Source organism: Notolepis coatsorum, assembly GCF_963971535.1.
Source record: "Notolepis coatsorum genome assembly, chromosome: 17".
NCBI classification, from domain to species: Eukaryota; Metazoa; Chordata; class Actinopteri; order Aulopiformes; family Paralepididae; genus Notolepis; species Notolepis coatsorum.
In genome coordinates, this window is record NC_140181.1 from 79941091 (window position 1) to 79964917 (window position 23827).

At 45.0% G+C, this 23827-nt stretch overlaps 2 protein-coding genes across 5 annotated transcripts in view; both read right to left on the reverse strand.

Annotated features, from left to right (window-relative positions):
* Nucleotides 1-10898: 10898 nt before the first annotated feature.
* Nucleotides 10899-21245, reverse strand: lrrc23 (leucine rich repeat containing 23; the record flags this gene model as incomplete). Its single annotated transcript, XM_084333511.1, has 7 exons — nucleotides 10899-11142; nucleotides 16594-16730; nucleotides 18839-18969; nucleotides 19604-19745; nucleotides 19836-19956; nucleotides 20092-20201; nucleotides 21177-21245. 7 exons carry the CDS (start codon nucleotides 21243-21245, stop codon nucleotides 10899-10901), a joined length of 954 nt encoding a protein of 317 aa, XP_084189637.1.
* A 1287-nt stretch (nucleotides 21246-22532) lies between these two features.
* Nucleotides 22533-23827, reverse strand: part of rbm10 (RNA binding motif protein 10) — a 29937-nt gene continuing 28642 nt past the window's right edge. For all 4 annotated transcript variants that reach the window (XM_084332852.1, XM_084332854.1, XM_084332853.1 and 1 more), the window contains one exon: nucleotides 22533-23395. In XM_084332852.1, the coding sequence (XP_084188978.1) occupies nucleotides 23293-23395 (103 nt within the window). In that variant the 3' untranslated portion in view covers nucleotides 22533-23292. The remainder of the gene's footprint in view (nucleotides 23396-23827) is intronic.

The window sequence follows — 23827 nt, forward strand, 5'->3', positions numbered from 1 at the left end:
TGTGTGTCATGTGACCTACAACTGGGTTGTACTGGCCACAGAAGCACATGTGTATGTTGGACCGGGGTTCTTAGAGCCCTCTCTATTCTGTGTTTTTCCTTAGTAAAAATCAGATGGCAGGTTAGCTCATGCGCTGTGTGGAGCTGTGAAACGCTTCATAGAGCTGACTATGACTGTGTCATATTCTCTTTTTGTCGTTACGTCGTATCATGGGTGTGGGGTCGTAAAGGGGTGAACTGGTAACCTTTCCTCTCCCCATGGTTTCTGTCGGTCAGGGGTACACCCCCTGTCCTTCAAGGTTCCCGTCACGTGGCGGTTCGGCACGTTACGGGGGGGGGGGGGGGGGGGAGGGAGTTCCTGGTCCCACGGCCTGGTATATTGGGCGTGTGCACCGCAGGAATTCCCCCGCCATAGAGTACGTCACCGTGCGCGTCTCTGTTGGTAGGACTTCCGTGTGCTGTTCAGGTCCATGTGATGGATCTGTTTTCAGGGGGGGTGGTCAGGGCTCCTCCTCACCAAGCGCCTATTCAGGCCTTCTGTGAGTTCGGACTCCTTCTTCCATGTGAGGAAGCCTCCATCAGAGTACAGAGCCTTCCTCCTCAGATTGTCAAAGTGAGTGGACCCTCTAGAAGGGTCCTTTTCTATTGTATGTATATTCGATTCAATTCGTTTATTGAGTGTGTATGGGTTCAGTGCCTCTTCCCCGGAGGCCCTAAGACCAGTTTTTTACATGGCTCAAGGTGCAATATATTCTTTTCAATCTGTACAGCTCGCGTGGGAAGTCTCTCTGGGGATCCCCGTCTCTTTCCTATGGGAGGGTGGTGGGATGTAAAAATGTCAACATTTTTTACCCCGGCTGTGTAGACTGGGATACATACTGTTGATGCTTCCTTCTTTCTATTCCAGAAGTGTTGGAGTTAGGGAGTGTCACACCCCTCTTGTCGTTCCCCTGGGCGCCTTGGGGATTCAATGACAGGTCTAAATAGCCTGTTCATTGATGGGGGTGTGTCCCGACGCACGTATAGTGCTAGCTCGCTGTAAACAGGCGATTGACTGGCACGCCTTGGTTGCTTGTGGTTGAAACAGCGTTTTTATAAAGCAACTGGGATGGGGGTTTTTCCTCTTCCGACGACCACATCCCATGACCTGGGTGGGTTGTCGACGGATTCTCGTTCATGTCTGGGGGATGATGACGGGATGGATCTGAACATATGTAGTGGGGTCTCACGCCCTTGGGGTGGGCCACCAGGCGCGGTTCGTCCGGACGTCTGGGTGGCGCCTTCTTTTCATGTTAAGATCAACACGCATATCTGCCCTTCTCCTGGAGTAGGCATGTCGGCGTGGTTAGGGCACGGGACTGGTTCTGGTCACGCTGGTCCAGATCAGTTGAACCCGTTGTCCGCCGGGGATGCAGATCTGCTGTTCTGGTACCCTGAGGGACTTGGGCTTTTTTCAGGGGGAAAAATGCCGGGTCGGTCTGGGTGTCACAGGGTTAAGCGCTATGGAGACCCTGGTTGGGTATGTTTTTGCTCAGCACTGTCGTCATGGCTTACAGCCATGCCATTCTGTACGCGCTCGATCTCGGCGGATCTCGGCCGCTACACAGGTTGGTCCTGGTTAGTACTTGGTTGGGAGACCGCCGGGGGAAACCAGGTACGGTGTGCTTAGGGGCTGGTTCTCCATTATTTTTCGCTCCTCTCTCACGCATGGCGAAGAGGGGCCTGTGGGGGTGGTTTTTTGACCTCCTCTGGTGACCCTGTGCTTCCCGTACCGCCAGGCCCGGTCCGAAGTGATGTTTGCGACCCGTAGGCCTGGGTTAACCCTTTTTGGAAACTGAAACACTTGTACTGCGGTATAGCCGGTGTATGCCCGCAGGTGTGTTTTGGAGTTTTTTCTTGAGGGGTTATAGGAACAACCACCGCATTGGGTAACACCGAGGTGGTTGATTCCCTGGTGTGTTGGAGCAGTGTCAACTCCCGGGTTCACCGTTTGAGGGTGCCCCTGCACGTTCATGACGTCTGCCAATCGTGTCAGCCTTCTCTGCCTCGACCCCTCTGGGTGGGGGTTTTTAAATGGAGGCTTGGTCATGCAACACCGCCAGCTTACGCTCCTTCCGCCGGGGCGGCTGTGTTCAGCTGTCCCCTCTGGCGCCTGTCTCGTCCGCAGTCTCCGGGCTAGGGTTAGCAGCCTGTTGCCTGGTTTTTCCCCGGTGCGCTGCCTGCTTCCGTTGGTTAACCTTTTTGTGTGCTTACGGCCATGCTGACTGCCTGTTCTGCAGGGTCAGTGTGCCAGGCGGTGTACTATTGGGGGGACGGGGCCCGCTCGGCTTACGGCCATACCAACCTGAACACGCCCGATCTCGTCCGATCTCGGAAGCTAAGCAGGTTCTGGCCTGGTTAGTACTTGGATGGGATTCCGCCTGGGAATACCAGGTGCAGTAACTGAGGGGCCTTTGTCCGAATACGCTGGCGATGTGGGGGGCGGGGCACTACGTTCCCACCTGGTGGGGTCTTGATGCTGGCATCATGGACTTCTCCGGGCCCCCATTCCAGGGAGTCCAGTCCTTTTGGTGGGTCTGGGTCTTCCTTCGCGCTCCGCTGCTACGGCCTTGCCACGGGGTTGGGTTTGCCCTTGGCCCCGTGATTCTGGGGGCAGTAACGAGGTTGTTCCTCCGTTCGTTCCCGGGTGGCATGCGGGTTGTGCGTGTGTGTAGTCGTGGGGTCAGGCCACGGTCTGCTCACCCTGTGCGTTAAGTTGCTTGAGTGCCTCTTCGCACGGTCGGGTCCGTCGCCTTCCCGTGAAGCCTCTAATAGGGGGGATACCCTCCATTAGGGGGGGTCGGGGGGGCTCGGCCCTCCCTGTTCTGATGGTTTTGGGGGGCTGTCAGCGGGGTGTATTTGTCAGCCAAGTGGCTCCGCTTGGCCTCCCTTGTGCAGTAGTGATGCCAAGCTAAGCCACTAACGATACAGAACGATAGGTTATGACTATAACCAAGCTCTGTTAGTTAGGGGCGATGCTTGGCATCAGACGGCCGCTGCAGCCCTTGTCCTCACCTTGTGGTGAAAGCTTGGGAAGGAGGAGAGCAGGTGACCACACACCTGCTTATGAAGGTAAGCTGATGAGGGGTGTGGTCAGACTAATACTGGTATTAGAGGTACATTTGTGGTTTATTCAGTACGCGTGCACGTACGCGAGATAGTGCAGTAGTGATGCCAAGCATCGCCCCTAACTAACAGAACTTGGTTATAGTCATAACCTATCGTTTTATTATATTGGGGGGGGGGGGGCAGATGCAGTTTAACAGTTATAAACAAGACAGACTGGTAATTACCAGGATACATTTAACTTAATGTACAAAACTGTTCATGGATCATAGAAAATGTGTTAGAAGAAACAAACAAAGAAGTTGTTTAGACTTAAGTACACATTCCTTCAGACAAAATTACATGACACCGTTGCCCGGGAGATCTAAAGTTAATTTCAGTCTGTGGAGGAATATAACCGGATCAATGAATGTACTTAGTCAAATAGACAGGTTTATTAAACCCAAACAGGTACAAGTAAATCAAGAGAGACGGCGGATGACTCAGTGGAGACATTGGCCTGATGTGTCCCCAGAGAGCTTCTTCATCACTACATCACAAAACAAACTGGTCAGACTTCTACTTGACCTTACCCCTAGAACCCACCTCACCCCTGCCCACTTTGACTACCTAGGATGGCATAGAGTAGACGACAGAGTACAGCAACTTGCAATGGGCCTGGTCTACAAGATACACTATACGACTAAGATACCCATGTACATGTCAAAATACTTCACAAAGGTCAGTGAATACCACGACCACAACACCAGAGGGAGCTTCACAAATCATGTTAAACCCAGATTCGGCTCAAACAAGGGACTAAACATGTTTCGCAATTATGCCACATCAATGTGGAACGCCCTACCCAAAGCTGTAAAGGAATGTGAATCCCTACCAACATTCAAAACCGCTCTTAAAGAGCACCTACGGGAGGCTGCAATTCGAAACTGGCCACCGTAAATGTCCAAACCCCCCACCCCCTCCTAATAGTCAGTCTCCTCCCCACCGCATGTATATAATCTCTCCCCACCCTATGTATATTTCTCTCCCACCCACCCACCCCCTCCTAATGTACAGTCTCCTCCCCACCGTATGTATATATTCTCTCCCCACCGTATGTATATTTCTCTCCCACCCACCCACCCCCTCCTAATGCACAGTCCCCTCCCCATCCATCATATGTATATACTCTGTCAGGATCTATGGGTAACAGTACTGCATATTTGCATATCGTATATGTGACAAATGTAACAGTACTAAATACCTGTATGTCATGTATGTCCCTATGCCATAAATGTCATGTATGTTGTGTATGTCATAAATGTCACTATGAATTGAAAATGGGGGACCCTGATGTAAACAAGACGAAAGTCTTTCTCTGGTCTGCATCCCCTTAACAATTGTGTGTATTGAGCCGTACTGTATTGTACCCATTCTGCAATCTGTTAAATAAAGTATTCATTCATTCATTCATTCATTCATTCATTCATTCATTCAAATGCAGTAAGACCTAGGTCTTTACAGTGGAGAGAAAGGGGTTGTGGGTAGGATGGCCCAGGTATTGGATTGGAGGGAGGCCAGGAGGGGGGCGGGGTGAGTTAGAAAGGGGGGTGTGGTGTCAGGTGAGAGACAAAAGGTGAATGGGAGGGGGGTTTGGGAGATTGTTTGAAGGTGGAGGGGATCATTATTCTACAAGTCTATATTCATTTGACCAGCTGTGATATGAAGCTTGAAACTTGAACTTGAAAGCTAGCAAAGCGTAGCGGTACAGCCGGGAACCAGCAACACTATCTTGGGGGCGGAGTCAATGATGTCCATTCTTCAGACTTCTTCTTCTTCTTCTTCTTCTTCCTCTTCCTGAAGTTCCTATGGTGACAAACAAAGAGTAAAGCTCCCAACCAGGAAATATAATTATACCTGGCCATGTCTAGAAACACTTCTGAAGAGGCTATGCACTGATACCAATGCTGGTATAGGAGGATATCTGGTCAATACCTGGCTGAAACTGATTTTCCCCAAAACTACAATCCGGCATTTCTAAAGTTGCAAAACGTTCTGTATTTTTGACACACAAGAAGGATGTCAAATCTCTGTAATTGAGAAAATAATTATTGATCATTAAACCGAATTCCACAACATCATTCCCAATCAGAACGCATCAGGATGCCTCCAAAGCCACGCCCGCTAGGTAGCTAGCAGGCAGCTATGTGTTAGCAGCAGGCCTTTGTGTGAGCGTGCAACTGTGCAAATACCAAGTGTGCATGTCACTAGAGGGTTTGATAGACAATAGTCCAATAATGATAGTTCCAATCATTTGTGGTCGTATCGTATTATGTCAAAGCGAGTATGTCGGTATCCATTTTAGATTCAGTCTCCATACCAAATAAATGTATTGCTTTAAAGATCCAGTTGTGGCCCTCCTCAATGGGTGAGCATAGACCCCAGCTGCTGGCACAGAAACCGTAGACATTCTAGCAAACATCATTTCTTGTTTTTCTGATTATGAACTATTGGTGGTGAGCGATTTTAACTTGTAACTGGCTAAATAGGAACTCAGATCACCTAAAGGAAGTCAGTGGTAACCTAAACCTAACCCAGATGATAACAGAACCAACTAGACCCAACTTGAAAGACTTCTCAAAATCCACACTAATTGATATTTTTTCCAATAGAATTGACAAGATTGTGGCCACTGATGTTTTTGATTTAGGTAATAGTCCTACTGCATGTGTGAGGAGTGTGAAAATGGAAAAGAATAGGTCACATACGGTCAGGAAAAGGAATTGAAAATGTTTATGAACAAGCTTTCATGAATGATATTATGTAGGCGGCACAGTGGTGTAGTGGTTAACACTGTCGCCTCATAGCTAGAAGGTCCAGGGTTCGATTCCCGCTTGGGGACCAGGTTTCCACATTGCCAGGTACCCAGGTGGGGTATCTCCCGGGCCTTTCTGTGTGGAGTTTGCATGTTCTCCCCATGCTCCCAAGGGGTTCCCCTCCCGATAAGATAAACCCAATGGAAAAACATGCACAACAGATCGCTAACATTGTCACGTCCCTGACGAAGACGGACAGGAGAACTTGCATTGGTCCCCTGGCGTGGCCCGGGGGGAAAGGATTACGGGATGGGTCAAACGCAGAGAGGAAAATGTCATCGGCGACCCAAAAAGAAAATTGCGTGTGTGTCACTGCATGACAACATTGTCAATGTGTGCAATGAATAAAAATACTTCTTCAAAGTCCAGTTTAATCTAATATTAAGCATAGAAACATCCACTACACGGCAGAGTTCAGGTGACCCTTGACCTCTTCACAAATACTCGTATTCCTCTCAAGAGACTCAGAATTAAGAATTGCATCCTGGTTCTCGCATAAGCTGTCAACTCTGCTTAATGACAAGAATAAGGCCTGGTCGCGTGCTAGATGCTCAGGTGATCCACAACACTGGCTTGCCTTTAAACAGCTACTGTATGAGAAAGTCAAATCAGATTACTACTTAGATTTAATTACAAGTGCCTACACAAACCCGACTCAGTTTTGGAAGGCAGTTAACTTAAAGAACATTTTAAATTCCATTTAAATTCCATGTGGACAACCTTGCCTCCAAGTTGCGACAGAAAATTGGCTTCCTATACAGATACAGAATCAGCTTTCCTTTGATTAGTAGGAAGAGAGTTGTCTTGTTGATGTAAATTATAGGCATGCTGCAACCTCAACCATTAAATCTCTGGACTCTGCCCTCAGATTCATCATGAATGATAGATACGACACTCATCACTATGTCCTTTATAAGAAGCCCTTATTGGTAAGCTACCTCCTTATACTACATCATTATTGGAATGTAATTTTGGAACCTATGCAACCTGTTTTAGTGACTGGCTGGTCCTAAGGTCCCTCGAGTTTGCTCGGAACAGGGTAAATTTGCATTTTGCTATGATGCCCCTAGTTCATGAACTCCAACAGTCCTTAAAGCTTGAGATTCTCCCCTCTGTTGCAGAGTTTAAAACCTTGATATCCAACCATTGTCAATCAAGTTGTACGATTGATTTGTTATCCTTACTTTTGTCTTGCCTTGTTGTCTTATTATTATGATTTTATATGCTGTGTGATTTTATATGCCTTTTTTTGCTTATTTCTGTATGTACACTCGACATGACTGTAAATGAGGCGAAATCTCATAAAGGTTTTTAAATAAAGGTTTGAAATTAACTTTATTGTCTAATCATTGTTGTGTTGTTTATGTTCTTGGATGTCTTTTATGTACTATTGTTATTATTGTGTTGTGAGTTGTGTTGTTTCGTGTTTGAAAATTGAAAATAAAAAAAGATTTGGTAAAAAAAAAAAAGGTTTTTAATAAAATAAAGTTTTACTTGGTCATTAATTTGATTGGATGTCGTTGTTTTAGCTCTTACCCAATAACGTCTTATTTCTTTGCGTACTATCGATTGCTCTCGAAATATAACAAGACATTTAAAATGTTGCCAAAAATCAGAGGCTATACAGCAGCTATTGATCCTTTAAGTTGAATTTTTTATACTCAAACGTGAAAATACTGTAGGAGCTCCGCCGGCAGTGTTGTTGGTCCCGGCGTAGGCCAAGGAGTCTACCAGCAGAGCCTACGTGAAGGAGTCTACCAGCAGAGACATGAAGGAGTCTACCAGCAGAGACATGAAGGAGTCTACCAGCAGAGACATGAAGGAGTCTACCAGCAGAGACATGAAGGAGTCTACCAGCAGAGACATGAAGGAGTCTACCAGCAGAGACATGATGGAGTCTACCAGCAGAGACATGATGGAGTCTACCAGCAGAGACATGAAGGAGTCTACCAGCAGAGACATGAAGGAGTCTACCAGCAGAGACATGAAGGAGTCTACCAGCAGAGACATGATGGAGTCTACCAGCAGAGCCTACATGAAGGAGTCTACCAGCAGAGACATGAAGGAGTCTACCAGCAGAGCCTACATGAAGGAGTCTACCAGCAGAGACATGAAGGAGTCTACCAGCAGAGACATGAAGGAGTCTACCAGCAGAGACATGATGGAGTCTACCAGCAGAGACATGAAGGAGTCTACCAGCAGAGACATGATGGAGTCTACCAGCAGAGACATGAAGGAGTCTACCAGCAGAGACATGAAGGAGTCTACCAGCAGAGACATGAAGGAGTCTACCAGCAGAGACATGAAGGAGTCTACCAGCAGAGACATGAAGGAGTCTACCAGCAGAGACATGATGGAGTCTACCAGCAGAGACATGAAGGAGTCTACCAGCAGAGACATGAAGGAGTCTACCAGCAGAGACATGATGGAGTCTACCAGCAGAGACATGAAGGAGTCTACCAGCAGAGACATGATGGAGTCTACCAGCAGAGACATGAAGGAGTCTACCAGCAGAGACATGAAGGAGTCTACCAGCAGAGACATGAAGGAGTCTACCAGCAGAGACATGAAGGAGTCTACCAGCAGAGACGACCCTCCAGAACATTTACAACAAGCGGTGCAGGGGGAAGGCTAAGAGAATTATTAAGGACTCAGGCGGCTAGGTGGTGTAGTGGGCAAGGCACTCGCCACCAGTGTGGAGACGCTAGGATTCGCGTGTTCGAATCCAGCTCTCCACATTGTTTTCAGTTTAGCTGGTCGTCCGCAGTAATACACATTGGCCGTATTACGGGGAGGGAAACTGAAGGGTGGGGATCGGGCGTTGTGAACAAGCGACTCCTACAAGTCGGTTGGTGCGCCTGCGCAGTAGAATCAGGAAGTGTCGGGGGCAGCGTGAGCCTCCCACGCGTTACTCCTCGACACTGAGAGATCGAGCTGCGCAGGTGAAAAGATGCGACTGCTGTTACCTCAAGTACCGGAGGGGACTTGTGCTATGTATGACTTAGTCCACATTGCAGCCGGCTTGTGGGAGGCAAGAAACAGCGTTCGTGACAGGAGAGGGTTGAATTGGATGATACGAAATTGGGATGGGAGAAAAATATAGAAAATGGGAGAAAAAGTGGATCAAAAAAAAAAGAGAATTATTAAGGACTCGAGCCACCCGAACAACTGCCTCTTTGAACTGCTGCGGTCAGGCAAGCAATACCGGAGTCTCATGGCAAGCACAGAAAGACTCAGAAGAAGCTTCTATCCCCAGGTCATCAGGCTGCTAAACGAACAATAAACACTATGCAACAACCATCAAATGCACACAGCACACACACCCACACGCACACACTCACTTAAACAAACAACACACTGCAGCACCCACTCTCCACACTTTAGATCACACAAACACACTTTATATTTATTGATAAAGGATTTGCACTACAACTCGTACACCTACTGTAAATTGTACCTAAACTGTACCTAAATTGCACCTCATCCCATTTCTGCCTTGCACTATATAGTATTGTATATTAGTACACTGCATAGTATTGTATATTATATGGTAACTCAGTTACGTCTATTCTGCATCGAACATTGTACATATGTCTATACTGAACACTGTGACCTCATTTTTTTTTACTTCTAATTTACATGCTATACTATGTTATTTTATTTCATACTTATCTTATCTTATCTTGTCTTGCACAGTCTCTGGAGCGTAACAGTAAGAAGCATTTTGTATAAAAGTATTCTGTACTTCTGTATGACAACTATTAAAGAAACTTGAACTTGAAACTTGAACTTGAGAGACATGATGGAGTCTACCAGCAGAGACATGAAGGAGTCTACCAGCAGAGACATGAAGGAGTCTACCAGCAGAGCCTACATGAAGGAGTCTACCAGCAGAGACATGAAGGAGTCTACCAGCAGAGAAATGAAGGAGTCTACCAGCAGAGCCTACATGAAGGAGTCTACCAGCAGAGCCTACATGAAGGAGTCTACCAGCAGAGCCTACGTGAAGGAGTCTACCAGCAGAGACATGAAGGAGTCTACCAGCAGAGACATGAAGGAGTCTACCAGCAGAGACATGAAGGAGTCTACCAGCAGAGACATGAAGGAGTCTACCAGCAGAGACATGAAGGAGTCTACCAGCAGAGACATGAAGGAGTCTACCAGCAGAGACATGAAGGAGTCTACCAGCAGAGACATGAAGGAGTCTACCAGCAGAGCCTACATGAAGGAGTCTACCAGCAGAGCCTACATGAAGGAGTCTACCATGTGGAGAAGAGATTAGCAAAAAGGTTGTTGTGTGGAACTATGTTGAAATGTTCAACCCCTCGCAGATAAAGAACCTACATGTGGTCTATATCAGCCCTAACTGTATCGAGCCGATACATATGGTTCAGGACTCAGAAGGAGGTGGTACTGGTTCATCCCTATTTCTGTCTTTTCAATAGAGTTCCAATATAAATTAGGGCTGGGGCGATTAATACAATTTTGATTTCAATTAGGATTTTGGCTTCCCACAATCATGAAAACAAGATAGAGATAACGCGATTAATGTGCCACACGGCACGTTACTCTCGTTTTGTCTCGTGTTGTAAACGTAGCGCACGCTTCCTTCACCCCCACCCCCCACCCCAAAGTCCCCCCCACCCACCACCCCAAAGTCCAAACAGTAGTTTCAGCTCGAGAGGGAGGAGGGAGCCACAGCGTTTTTCTCCAGTTATTTTTAAACGTTTTTGGTAACTTGTAGAAGGTGACAGAAAGGTCAAACAAATTCAGTCGTCATCATATGAGCAAATCAATGGGTAATCGTTTTTTAAATAAATCGTGATTTCAATATCAATCAAAATAATTGTGATCATGATTTAGCCATCATCGAGCAGCCCTAACCCTTTCACAGAAGGTTAACCCGTCGGTTGTGTGATAGTAAAGGGTTAACCTTCTGTCAAGTGGCATTGAAAGGGCTAATAGAAATGGCTCTCACCTTGATTCTCTCCCGTGTCTCAGCCTTCTCGTACGAGGAGACGGGGTCTTTGTCCAGACGCTCCAGCTGCGGCACGTGAGAGAGAACACACAGACGGTATTCGGCGGTCTCCGTCACCGGGTTCTCAGACAGGACCAGAGCTCGCAGAGAATTCGCCAGAGGCCCCAGAGCACGCAGGGCATTTTGACTGGAGATCAGGTTACCTCTGATAGATAGTGGGATAGATAGACACACACACGCATGCACGCACACACACACACACACAATGTTCAGTGCTAGACTAACACTCCCAAAATGTAGCACTGAACGGCACAGGAAGTCCTTCATTCCGACAGCCATCAGACTTTACAATGCATCACTGTGCCTCACTGCATCACTGAGCACAGAGTGACAGTTACCATCTTCCTGGACTTTTACTTTTAAAACAACATTGTCAATATTACACTTACAGTACACTTAATGTAGATCTCTGTATTTTTTACTGTATATTTATATTAGAATGTACATACATTACATAGGAAATGTGAATCCCGGACCGTATTTAATTTTATTATTATTATTTTATTCTTAGGCTTATTTTATTCTTAGGCCATTTTTGTTATTCTTATTCGTGATTTGTTTTGTCTACCCAAATGTTTACTGTGAGCGATTTGTAGTGCCAAATTTCCCTCGGGATGATTAAAGTATTTCTATCTATCTATCTATCTATCTATCTATCTATCTATCTATCTATCTATCTATCTATCTATCTATCTATCTATCTATCTATCTATCTATCTATCTATCTATCTATCATACACACACACGCACACAGTTTTGTCTGAAAACGTTTAACTTGTTTGATGCTTGGTGTTGTAACATTTTCAATTGTGTGACATCATCACGGTTCTGTTCTGTCATGTTAAAGGATAAAAAAAAAATCTTGTCAAAAGAGGATCGGTGGGCGGCTGGGTGGCGCAGCGGACTAAGCGCTCGTCACCAACGCGAGAGATACTGGTATCGAATCCGGCTGTCAGCGTTGCCTCCGGCTTGGCCGGCCGTCATACTGGCTCAATTGGCAGAGTCAGCGTGAGGGAAGCCGGTGGGTGGTAATCTGGTCGTTCGGTCAGGGCGCCTGCACAGTGAGGAAGGGAGATGGTGAGGGTAGTGTGAGCCTCCCACACGTTACACCTCACCAATGAGAGTCCGCGCTGGCAGGTGAAAAGAAGAGGCTGGCTGACTTCGCATGTATCGGAGGGGACATGCGATAGTATCTATCAACCCTCCCTAGACCGACCAGTGGGGGGCACATGCGAGCAACGACCAGGAAGGGGAGGGGGGAATTGGCATGACTAAATTGGGATGGGAGAAAAACACAGAAAAACAGGAGGAGAAAAAGTGGATAAAAAAAAGAGGATCGGTAATGCAGCCTTTATCAACTATGCCCCAAAACTATGGAACAAACTACCCCAAAACATCAGGGAAGCCAACTCGCTAGACATCTTCAAAAGACGGCTTTGCTCTCTTTGCTCAGGCATTTAAATGAAACATCAGGGATATCCTGACACAATTTGTACTTTACCTGCACTATTCTTACCCTACCTACTTTTATACACTTCCTATCAAATTCATGTCGGTTCTATGCAAATTTGATCTCACTACCTCCTATGCACTGTATTTTTTTTTTAATCTTTTTCCCCCTCCTTTTTCCTCCGTTTTTCTCCGATCCCAATGTTAGTCGTTATGCCAATTCCCAATCCTCTTCCTGGTCGCTGCGCACCTACCCCCTACGGTCGGTCTGGGAGAGTGGAGGTTATCACATGCTTCCTCCGACACATGTGTAGCCAATCAACCGCTTCTTTTCACCTGGCAGCGCGGACTCTCACTGAGAGGGTGTAACGTGTGGAAGGATCACACTACCCCCCTTAGATCCTTTCCTCGCTGAGCAGGCGCCCCGACCGAACTGTAGGAGTCGCTGTTTACAACGACCAGGACCCACCCACCAGCTTTCCCACCCCTAACACTGCCAATTGTGTTGGTATGAACGACCAGCCAAGCTGGTAGCAATGCCGAGAGCTGGGCTCGAACCCAGCATCTCCTGCACTAGTGGCGAGCGCCTTGCCCACTGCGCCATTTAGCCGCCCTATGCACTGTAATTTTAAGAGCACTGCTCTGTTGTAATTCAAAACTGAACTTTGTAAAGAAACTCAAAGTTAAGAGCGATGCACTGCTCTGTTGTTAAGTTGTGAGCTATTTGTCGTTCGCTGGCACTAAACAGTCGGCATGAACTAACGACATATAGCGTCGTTGGCACTCAAAGTGTTAAGAGCGATGCACTGCTCTGTTATGTTAGAGCGATGCTCTGTTGTGAGCGACGCACTGCTCTGTTGTTCTATAAGGTCATTTAGAACTGTACTTTGTAAATAAACTCAAAGTGTTAAGAGCGATGCACTGCTCTGTTATATGTTAGAGCGATGCTCTGTTGTGAGCGACGCACTGCTCTGTTGTTCTATAAGGTCATTTAGAACTGTACTTTGTAAATAAACTCAAAGTGTTAAGAGTGATGCACTGCTCTGTTGTATGTTAGAGCGATGCTCTGTTGTTGTGAGCGACACACTGCTCTGTTGTTCTATAAGGTCATTTAGAACTGTACTTTGTAAAGAAACTCAGTGAGCGATGGACTGCTCTGTTGTATATTAGAGCGATGCTCTGTTGTATGTTAGAACTTTGTAAAGAAACTCAAAGTATTAACTCATTGGACGCTGACAACGCTTATATACGTGTTTGTCCGACAACCGTTGAACGCCAACCACGTGTATATATACGTTATTTGATTGTTATTTATTTTATTCGATATTTCCATTCATTTTCCATCCAGGGAGCCTGGTGTTATCATGGGGCTGACTCTGAGATAGCTAAAGTGCAATACTGGCCGCATCCTACCAGGCGGCGGTATCGAGCACCATTTGAAACCTTGTGTATTGGGCTGTGCGTCGATGAAATGCCTCCGGGCGCTCTTTTCTACTAACCTGAACCCAGGGGTGCGTTGCTCATGGGACGGGGTTGCACGCCGAACAACCGGCTCTGTGAGCAGAAGCACGTGCATGCGCGTGCACACAGGAATGCGCTGCACCTGACTGATGCGCCAAGTACCCACCTGGGTACTTTGCATAACAATAGCGCAGGTCGTCAGGTGTGTTCAAATACGTTCTCAGATACATTCACACACAACTTGTGAATGAAATGTGTTACATTCCATTCCTAGAGGAAATTAGGCATTGTCTTTAGTCCGCGCACGCAAGGGAACATTTATGTGCGCTCCCGGGCACGTGCACGTGGCATCATTAAAACACAGTGCAACCAGCTTTGAAATCACCAATGCACCCCTGCCTGAACCTTAGGCTTCACCCGATCGCATTGAATCGTTTTCGGGACCCCCGGTTCATTATGCTGTGGTGGGTTATGTCGTGGGCCAAATGGACATACAATCTACCAGATGGCAATCAAATAATTGGAATATTCTTTTTGGAATCCCACCGGCCACAGGTAAGAGCAATTTAACGTCAATTTCAGCTTGATTGTGCCTTGTTTTCATAGCCATCGCCCTGATCAGCATATGTTGTTGTACTAACAAATGCCGTTATTGACAATCAATTAATCAGAAACGACCGTTTTCCAAACATTGTTTTCCAAAAACCATTCAATTAACTTTTTTGTTTTGGTCAGTATAATTCATCACTGCAATGAATGTGAGCGTCATGGTTTCTCCCCGGAATTACTTTATGAAGTGACAGTGATTGCCTCGTGTCTGCCTGAATCTGAACTACTCAAGGACACTTCGAAATGCTGCCTGGGAAAAGCAGGTATCGACCTGGGAACCTTCCATTTACCAGACGACCGCTCTACCTAATCTAATCTAATCTAAATAGAAGAAATGGTTGGTTTTGGTACTTTTGTAGGCTATGTTGACAAAACATGACAAAACATAGCCTATGTTCTCATTTTAAGTCTGTTGGAAATGTTTTATTTTTTTTTGTTATATGTCCTGTCATTATTATTATTATTATCATCATCATCATCATCATCATCATCATCATCATCATCATCATCATCATCATCATCATCATCATCATCATCATCATCATCATCATCATCATCATCATCATCATCATCATCATCATTATTATTATTATTATTATTATTATTATTATTATTATTATTATTATTATTATTATTATTATTATTATTGTTGATGTCATGTGATTTGTGTTATGTCATAAAAAAGAAATTGAATAAAAATTTGATAAAAAAAAAAGAAACATAGCCTATGTTCAAAAGGTATTGGATGGAGGTATTGGATGAAGATGGCACACTGGACCATCTGATCACCTACACATGTTTAGGCATTTTGCCGTCGTCAGGATGTGGAAGCAAAACACAAGATCATCATATGGTCCAATAAAACTTGTATGAGTGTGCGGTCCTCTTCATCTCTTACTTATTTTGAACTCTTGTGGCTGATGTTCTGCACCTTTTCAGGGTGTACGTTCTGTACGTCATCAATAAGGTAATGTAGTGTATTTTTATATGAACCAAACTGCTTATTCACATTCTGTGTGTTTTAAGGTATTTTAGTTTAACCATCTGGTGAGGAAGCGGTGACCTTAGACGAACTATTCTTTAACCTGTAGGTTCAACTTACGGCCAAGCGTGTCAATACTGATTTGTTTGTACCATAATATTCCCATTGAAGAGCCAGACCAAAGAGACTGAGTGAGAAAGGCCCCTGAGAGTGTCAAACCATCTGTGGGTAGTGGTTTGCTTCCAACTTGGAAATTGTTTTTAGGATAAAAGGAGACTAGTGGTCTCATGGACAGTAGACAACCCCCGAGAGAGTGCTCTCATCATTTGTTAAAAAAGAAGATTTTCGGTGTACATTCAATAAACTTTGTTGAAACTGCATCTAACAGTTTTCCGGGACGGTCTTTTTCATTCTCTTCAAAACAATACTCTACACATTAACACTCCTGTGTAAAGTACTTGAGTAATTGTACTTCGTCACAATACTTAAGTACTGTTTTGGGGGATTTGTACTTTACTCAAGTATTATTAGGTTTGTATACTTGTACTTTTACTCAATTACATTTCAGAGAAAAAAAACATACTTTTTACTCCTTACATTTAAAATGCAGACGTACAAAGTACAAATATCGCAGGTCAAACCATTTTAATTCGTATATATGTTTCTCTGGCCTAGCTAACGTTAACGTTATTAACCCTGTGGCCGCACTTTATTTAAAAACAGCCAATCAAATCCCCATCAATGGAAAATTAACCCACCCATACCCATGCTGGCATGCTGATTGGTCCTTGTGCAAGACTAGAAAGCGGGGATCTTAATTAAACACCTGCTATCAGAAGAATAATTTCATATAAAATGATAACTTGGCCCACAATGGAATGAGTTTGAGACCCCTGGTCTATCTCTCGCAATAAAAAAAGTTTTTACTTTTACTTTTTAGTACCTAAGTACATTTAAAAGTAGAAACTTTTTTACTTTTACTCAAGTGTGTTTTTAGACAGATACTCTGACTTTTACTTGAGTACGATTTTGAGACGGTACCCATACTTTCACTTAAGTATAATTTCTGGGTACTTTTTACACCCCTGCGTGTACCTGACATTGAGGTACCGCAGAGACTTCATGTTGGGACTGAGACCATCCAGAGTCTCCAGCTGGTTGTCACGGAGGTGAAGGGTGGTGAGGTGCTCCAGCTTCTCCAAGCCCTCCAGACGTGTGATAACATTCTGGGCCTGCGGGGCCAGACAGACAGCAGGAAGAAAACATTGATTGATTGAACATTTTATTAACAGATTGCAGAATGGGTACAATACAGTACAGCTCAATACACACAATTGTTAACCCTTTCACCTCCGCGCTACCAAACGGTTAACCCTTTTACTGTGACAATACACAGAAGGTTAACCCTTTCACTGCCACACGACAGCAGGTTAACCCTTTGAATGAATGAATGAATGAACTTTATTTAACAGATTGCAGAATGGGTACAATACAGTACGGCTCAATACACACAATTGTTAAGGGGATTAAGGGGACGTTAGTCTTGTTTCCATCAGGGTCCCCCATTTTCAATTCATATAGACATTTATGACATACACAACATACATGACATTTATGGCATAGGGACATATAGGTATTTAGTACTGATACATTTGTGACATAAACGGTATTCAAATATACAGTACTGTTACCCCTAGATCCTGACAGAGTATATACATATGATGGGGAGGGGACTGTACATTAGGAGGGGGTGGGTGGGTGGGTGGGAGAGAGATATACATACGGCGGGGAGGGAATATATACATGCGGTGGGGAGGAGACTGTCTATTAGCTCTGGTGGGGGTTTTGGGCATTTACGGTGGCCAGTTTCGAATTGCAGCCTCCCGTAGGTGCTCTTTAAGAGCGGTTTTGAATGTGGGTAGGGATTCACATTCCTTTACAGCTTTAGGTAGGGCGTTCCACATTGATGTGGCATAATTGCGAAACGTATTTAGTCCCTTGTTTGAGCCGAATCTGGGTTTAACATGATTTGTTGAGCTTCCTCTGGTGTAGTGGTTGTGGTATTCACTGACCTTTGGGAAGTATTTGACATGTACATGGGTACCTTAGTCGTATAGTGTATCTTGTAGACCAGGCCCATTGCAAGTTGCTGTACTCTGTCGTCTACTCTAAGCCATCCTAGGTTGTCAAAGTGGGCAGGGGTGAGGTGGGTTCTGGGGGTAAGGTCAAGTAGTAGTCTGACCAGTTTTTTTTTGTGATGTTTGTAATTTTGTTTTAAGCGCCTTTGAGGTGCTTTGGTACCATGAGGTGCACGCATAGTCGTAGTACCCTTGAATGAGTGCTCCTGCCAGAGTCTTCAGGGTATTCTTGTTTACCAGAGAGGAGATCCGGTACAAGAATCTAGTTCGTTGCCACACTACAGAAGGTTAACCCTTTACTATCACACTACCGACGGTAACCGCTCTGGTTAAAGGTTGTGTTAAAAGTGGTATGTGGTCCAGTTCTGCCGCTCTGGTTAAAGGTTGTGTTAAAAGTGGTATGTGGTCCAGTTCTGCCGCTCTGGTTAAAGGTTGTGTTAAAAGTGGTATGTGGTCCAGTTCTGCCGCTCTGGTTAAAGGTTGTGTTAAAAGTGGTATGTGGTCCAGTTCTGCCGCTCTGGTTAAATGTTGTGTTAAAAGTGTTATGTGGTCCAGTTCTGCCGCTCTGGTTAAAGGTTGTGTTAAAAGTGGTGTACTTGTATTAATCCCCTTGGGATTTATTATTTATTATTTGACACTATTAAGATGGCTGAAGCGGGGGCGGCTACATGGCGTAGTGGGCAAGGCGCTCGCCACGAAATGCTGGAGACGCTGGGCTCGTCAGTTCGAGCCCAGCGCTCCACATTTGCTTTCAGTTTAGCTGGTCGTCCGTACTAATACACATTGGCCGTATTAGGGGGTGGGAAACTGATGGGTGGGGATCGGGCGTTGTGGACAGCGACTCCTACAGGTCGGTTGGTGCGCCTGCGCAGTAGAATCAGGAAGTGTCGGGGGCAGCGTGAGCCTCCCACGCGTTACTCCTCGCCACTGAGAGATCGAGCTGCGCAGGTGAAAAGATGCGACTGCTGTTACCTCAAGTACCGGAGGGGACTTGTGCTATGTATGACTTAGTCCACATTGCAGCCGGCTTGTGGGAGGCAAGAAACAGCGTCCGTGACAGGGGAGGGTTGAATTGGATGATACGAAATTGGGATGGGAGAAAATATAGAAAAATGGGAGAAAAAGTGGATAAAAAAAAAAGATGGGTGAAGCGGTAGATGCTACGGTTTACATAAGATCAACATTCAGTCACGTTGTATTACCAGATATAGGTGTCGCAGGTTAGGAAGGTAGATACCGTCTGTGGTCTCCAAACGGTTTCTCCTCAGCTCTAGCGTCACCAGGTTGCTCAGACGGCTGTGCTGCAGACCACTCACTCTCTGGATATGGTTACCTGGTAGATCGTACGAGCACATCACCAAGTTTCACGTTCAAGTTTCTTTATTAGTTGTCATACAAAAATACAGAATACTTTTATATAATAAAATGCTTCTTTCTGTTTTGCTCCAGAGATTGTGCTAGATAAAAATAGATAAGTATAAAATAAGAATAATAAGTATAAAATAGAAGTCGAGTAGGTAGTGTTCAATGTACATATATATATATATATATATATATACAATATACAATGCAGAGTAGAAAAGTAACTGAGTTACAATACAATATACAGTACAATGCAGAAATGGGATGAGGTACAATTTAGGTACAATTTACAGTAAGGTGTAATGAGGTATGAGTTGTAGTGCAAATTCTTTACCAATAAATATAAAGTGTGTTAAGTGTCTAAAGTGGGTAAAGTGGGTGCTGCAGTGAGTTGTTTGTTTAAAGTGTGTGTGTGCGTGTGGATGTGTGTGCTGTGAGTGTATTTGATGGTTTGTTACATAGTGTTATTGTCATTTAGCATCCTGATGGCCTGAGGATAGAAGCTTCTTCTGAGTCTCTCTGTGCTTGCCATGACCCATTCACGTGGCGTTACGGTAAAACACACCCATATACAGAGTCCGACATGACATAATTCACAGACTGACCGATGAGGTTGAGGGTCTCCAGCGCAGGCCCGCTCAGGCCCTCCAAGTCCGTCACCTGGTTCATTGCCACGTTCAGCTGCTGCAGGTTGGGGAGCTGATCCAGAGGTTGCCCCTTGAAGCATGTCACAGAGATGCCATCCATCTGCGGGAAGAAAGAGAAAATCGCACCCTGTTCACCAGGGTATAATGATAACAAGGCCAGAGTTTTCCTAATGAACAGAAGTATGCTTGCCTTCAGCGAGAGCAGCTGGGTCAACGACACTAAGGGTTGGAGGTCAGTCAAGGGGTTGTTGGAAATGTCCAGGAATCGCAGATGAACATAGTTGCTTATCGTGGCTATGTCCGTCAGACTCCTGTAAGAGGAGTAAAGACAGTAGGGGAAGGTATAGCACACGGGGGGATAAGTGGAGCTGGTCATCACACACTGGCGTGAAAAGGTGGCCTCTGGCAAGGCACTTTGTTACCTACTGTACTCTGCTCTCTCTTACTTATCCTTGAGGTCCAGTCTGCCAAAGGCATGTCCTAATCCGTCTCCTGTGCGGCACAGCAGGGATAGACCCTGAACGATGGTCTCTTTGGTCAAAGGGCATAGCTGTACCTGTGAAGCAAAGGGAGGAAGATGAACCAAATACCAGTGGTGGAAGTACAGTTACTTTACTTAAAAGAACACGCCACAATTTGGGGAAATTAGCTCATCGTCTTCTCCAGAGAGAGAGACAAGAAGATAGATACCAGTTTCCTCTCTGTGCGTTCCGTTCAGTAGAACGCTATCTGGCTGCATGTTAGCCTAGCTTAGCACAATGAATGGAAGCGGACATGACCGGTTATCCTTCGGGAGAGGTGTTAGTTGGACAATGCCTAGGCTAACCGTTCATGTCCGTTTCCATTCATTGTGCTAAGCTAGACTAATGATGGGTTGAATGATGTAACCAGGGGTGCAGTGCTGGGCAAACGCGGTCAAACGGCGTTTGGCCTTAGTCACTGAGGCCGAAGTGAGCGCATCCTATTATTATGCAAAGTCTAGGTGATAAAATGACTCGTAGCGCCACTTATCACCTAGACTTTGCATAATAATAGGATACCGACAACCAAATACAAGCCCTGTAGGTGTGGTGGGGGGTTGCTTGATCTTCCGACTTCACTGGAAGGATGAGACAAGGTGTATCATCTGTTTTGTGCGCAACAGAGGGAACATGTATGCGCGTGCACGCGCGTGCCCGGGAGCGCGCTTGCGTTTGGCCTTCGCCCATATTACGACTGCACCCCTGGATGTAACTGATGGGTTCAGATAAATGTAGTGGAGTAAAAAGTACAATATTTCCTTTGAAATGTAGTGGAGTGTAAGTATAAAGTTCTCTAAAATGAAAATACTCGTAAAGTACAAGTAGCTTGAACAGTAATTGAGTAACAAATACTTTGTTACTTTCCACAACTGCCAAATACCAGCCGTTTTATTATTATGAGGGAAATCAATGCCAGGTATAAAGAGCAGGATTACTGACTGACTGCAGCTTTGCTTCTTTTGATACATGCAGACGACATTGCATTCCCAATCAGTGACACTGTGCGTTACCTCGTCCAAGTTGTTCCCTTCTTCATCCTCTCCCTCTGACGGGACCACGTCCTCCTCCATCTCAGACATCTAGTTAACGCTAATAACGTTATGTCTTTATTTATAACACAGCTGGCTAGGAGCTGACGAAATAGTTTGTTAGCAAATCGGCTAGTGTTTGTTCACGCAAGCCAAGGCGACCTCGAACGCGCGTTAACCTAACTCAACTAACGTTGTTAGCTAATTTAGAAAATGAGTGAATTGATCAAGTTTGTTGAGTTAACATTATATACAAATGTAAAAAATATCATGACCGATAGTTAACGTTGGCTAATATTATATTGAGATTTTAGCTAACGTTACACGAGGAGCCAAATAGTTGCCTCAAACCTGGCTGGACAGTGCAGCGTCTGTAGTGGTTACTATGGAAACGATCGTTTAGGCTTGGATCATTATACGGCTCTCCAAGAACTTTACAACCACGCCCCCACGAGGCAGTGTAATGTCTAGATCCCATCGCCGGGATGGACATTTAAAAAAAAATTGTGGAAAAGGTTTAGTTACTAAGGGGTATGCTTATAAGCACCATTTCAGTCAAAATAAAGAGTTAGCGCTTTGCAGCAGGGCCGTAAAGTGACAATTCCCATGGAAACGTCCCTCTGGGCTATGGGATCTAGACACTTGGCCCAAACGTTTACAGCTTATTTCACAGCGTAAAATTGTTTAACAAGTCATCCAACTCATATAATCCAACAGGGGGCTGGCTGGATAGCCCATCATATAATTATTGTAATTCGATGAAGAAAGTTCAATGGATAGTGTAGTCAGAGTGCAGTAGGCCTCCCCGCACTAGTCTTTGGCTCAGCCAAGGAAAATATAAAAGAAGGAAGAGTCATCATGTCAGAATACCAGCGTTCTATGCTCTGCTTGGTGTCTTTGGTGCGTTATATTTGAAGCCTGCATTCAAATTAAAAATATACCAGCTATCTGAGGAAATATACTGTACATCAACCAATATATCAAACGTTAGCTAGAATGCAACAAATTGATGATAATTCTGACATCAGAGGTAATAACATGTTTAAATGACAGGTCATACACTAGGAGATGGCTGATCCCATTCAACTCAATGTCGGCCGAACTGAAAGTTTCCACACTTGGCACCAGTGTGCGTACAAGCGCTACATAGTGAGTGACCCTTCCTTCTTTTATAGTTTCCTTGGGCTCAGCCAGGAAATCATTTACAAATGTGTGCATCTTGTATGTTTGCAGTAAACGGCCCAAAAACAACAGACCGATGAGAAGCGCTGTTCCTATTCCTCTTTTTTCCTGACCACTTCTTCTGAAGAAAACTGGTTTGGAAACTCTATGCAAAGATGTAGAAACAATAACTATTCTTTATTGGCTTTGCTCATACAGAACACCAATAAACAAAATGTTATTCTGAATATGTATTTTGTACACAAGCTTGATAAAGCATCACATTTCAACAAATTAAAAAAAAAAAAGAAAAAAGAAAAAAGAAATTCATGAGACAAATATAATACATTATGCATTCACATCTGAAACATTATATTACACACGCACGCAGTACACACACACACACAGAGAGGTACTATTAATCCAAACACTAGTGACTGTGACCTTGTCCATAGGAGGCCAGTCTCTCAGCTCCCACTGACGGGGCGCTTATGGTAAAAAAAAGTGCTCTCTAAAATTTTTACACAGTCCGTCATGTCCAGATCAGTCATTCACTGAATGACAAGGCATACCATCATTAAATCAAAACAATCTATTGTGCATAGACACTAACATTATTAACATGCGTCTGCCGCTCAAGAGATCTTCATCCATCTCTCAGCAGACGCGTCTCCGGTCCAAAGTAAAGCTCATCGCACGCTGGCTCACGGAGAAGATGAACCAGTGCGCTCTGTGCGACGTCGCCACGCGCTCACCGCTACGGTGTCCGTTCATCCGTTCATCTGAACATTGTTATGCAGTTGAGGTAAATATCCCCCTCAAGCCAAAGTTAAGCTTAGATACTTTATAAAAAAAAGAAAAAAAGTCTCTCTTTATTTCAATAGATATGATGTTATAAAGGAGTGTTCTGGTCTCGTCGGGGGGGAGGAGGTGGTTCTCACTCCACTTGCATGTTGCGCAGCAGGAGCCCCTTCTTCACGCCTCCCTGCAGCATCCGGGCTCCGAGACTGGAGAGGCTGGAGGCTCCCATCACCCCGTCACTATAGGAGGAGCAACAGCATCATCACAATGTACACTACAGGAGCAGCATCATCACAATGTACACTACAGGAGCAGCATCATCACAATGTACACTACAGGAGCAGCATCATCACAATGTACACTACAGGAGCAGCATCATCACAATGTACACTACAGGAGCAGCATCATCACAATGTACACGGCTACCAGACCTCTGAAGAGACGAGCAGACATCCATCTGTTTCTGGCCATTGGTTACATCGTAGTTACATCAAACGCTCAGTGCAAAACACACCACTATGGCCTACTTGGCTAAGATATATGGTAACAAGTAGTAGACAAAGTAGAGCGAGACAGAGAGAGAGAGTGAGAGTGAAAGAGAGTGAGAGAGTAAGAGAGTGAGAGAGTAAGAAAGGAGAGAGAGAGAAAGAGTGAGTGGATGAGTGAGTGTG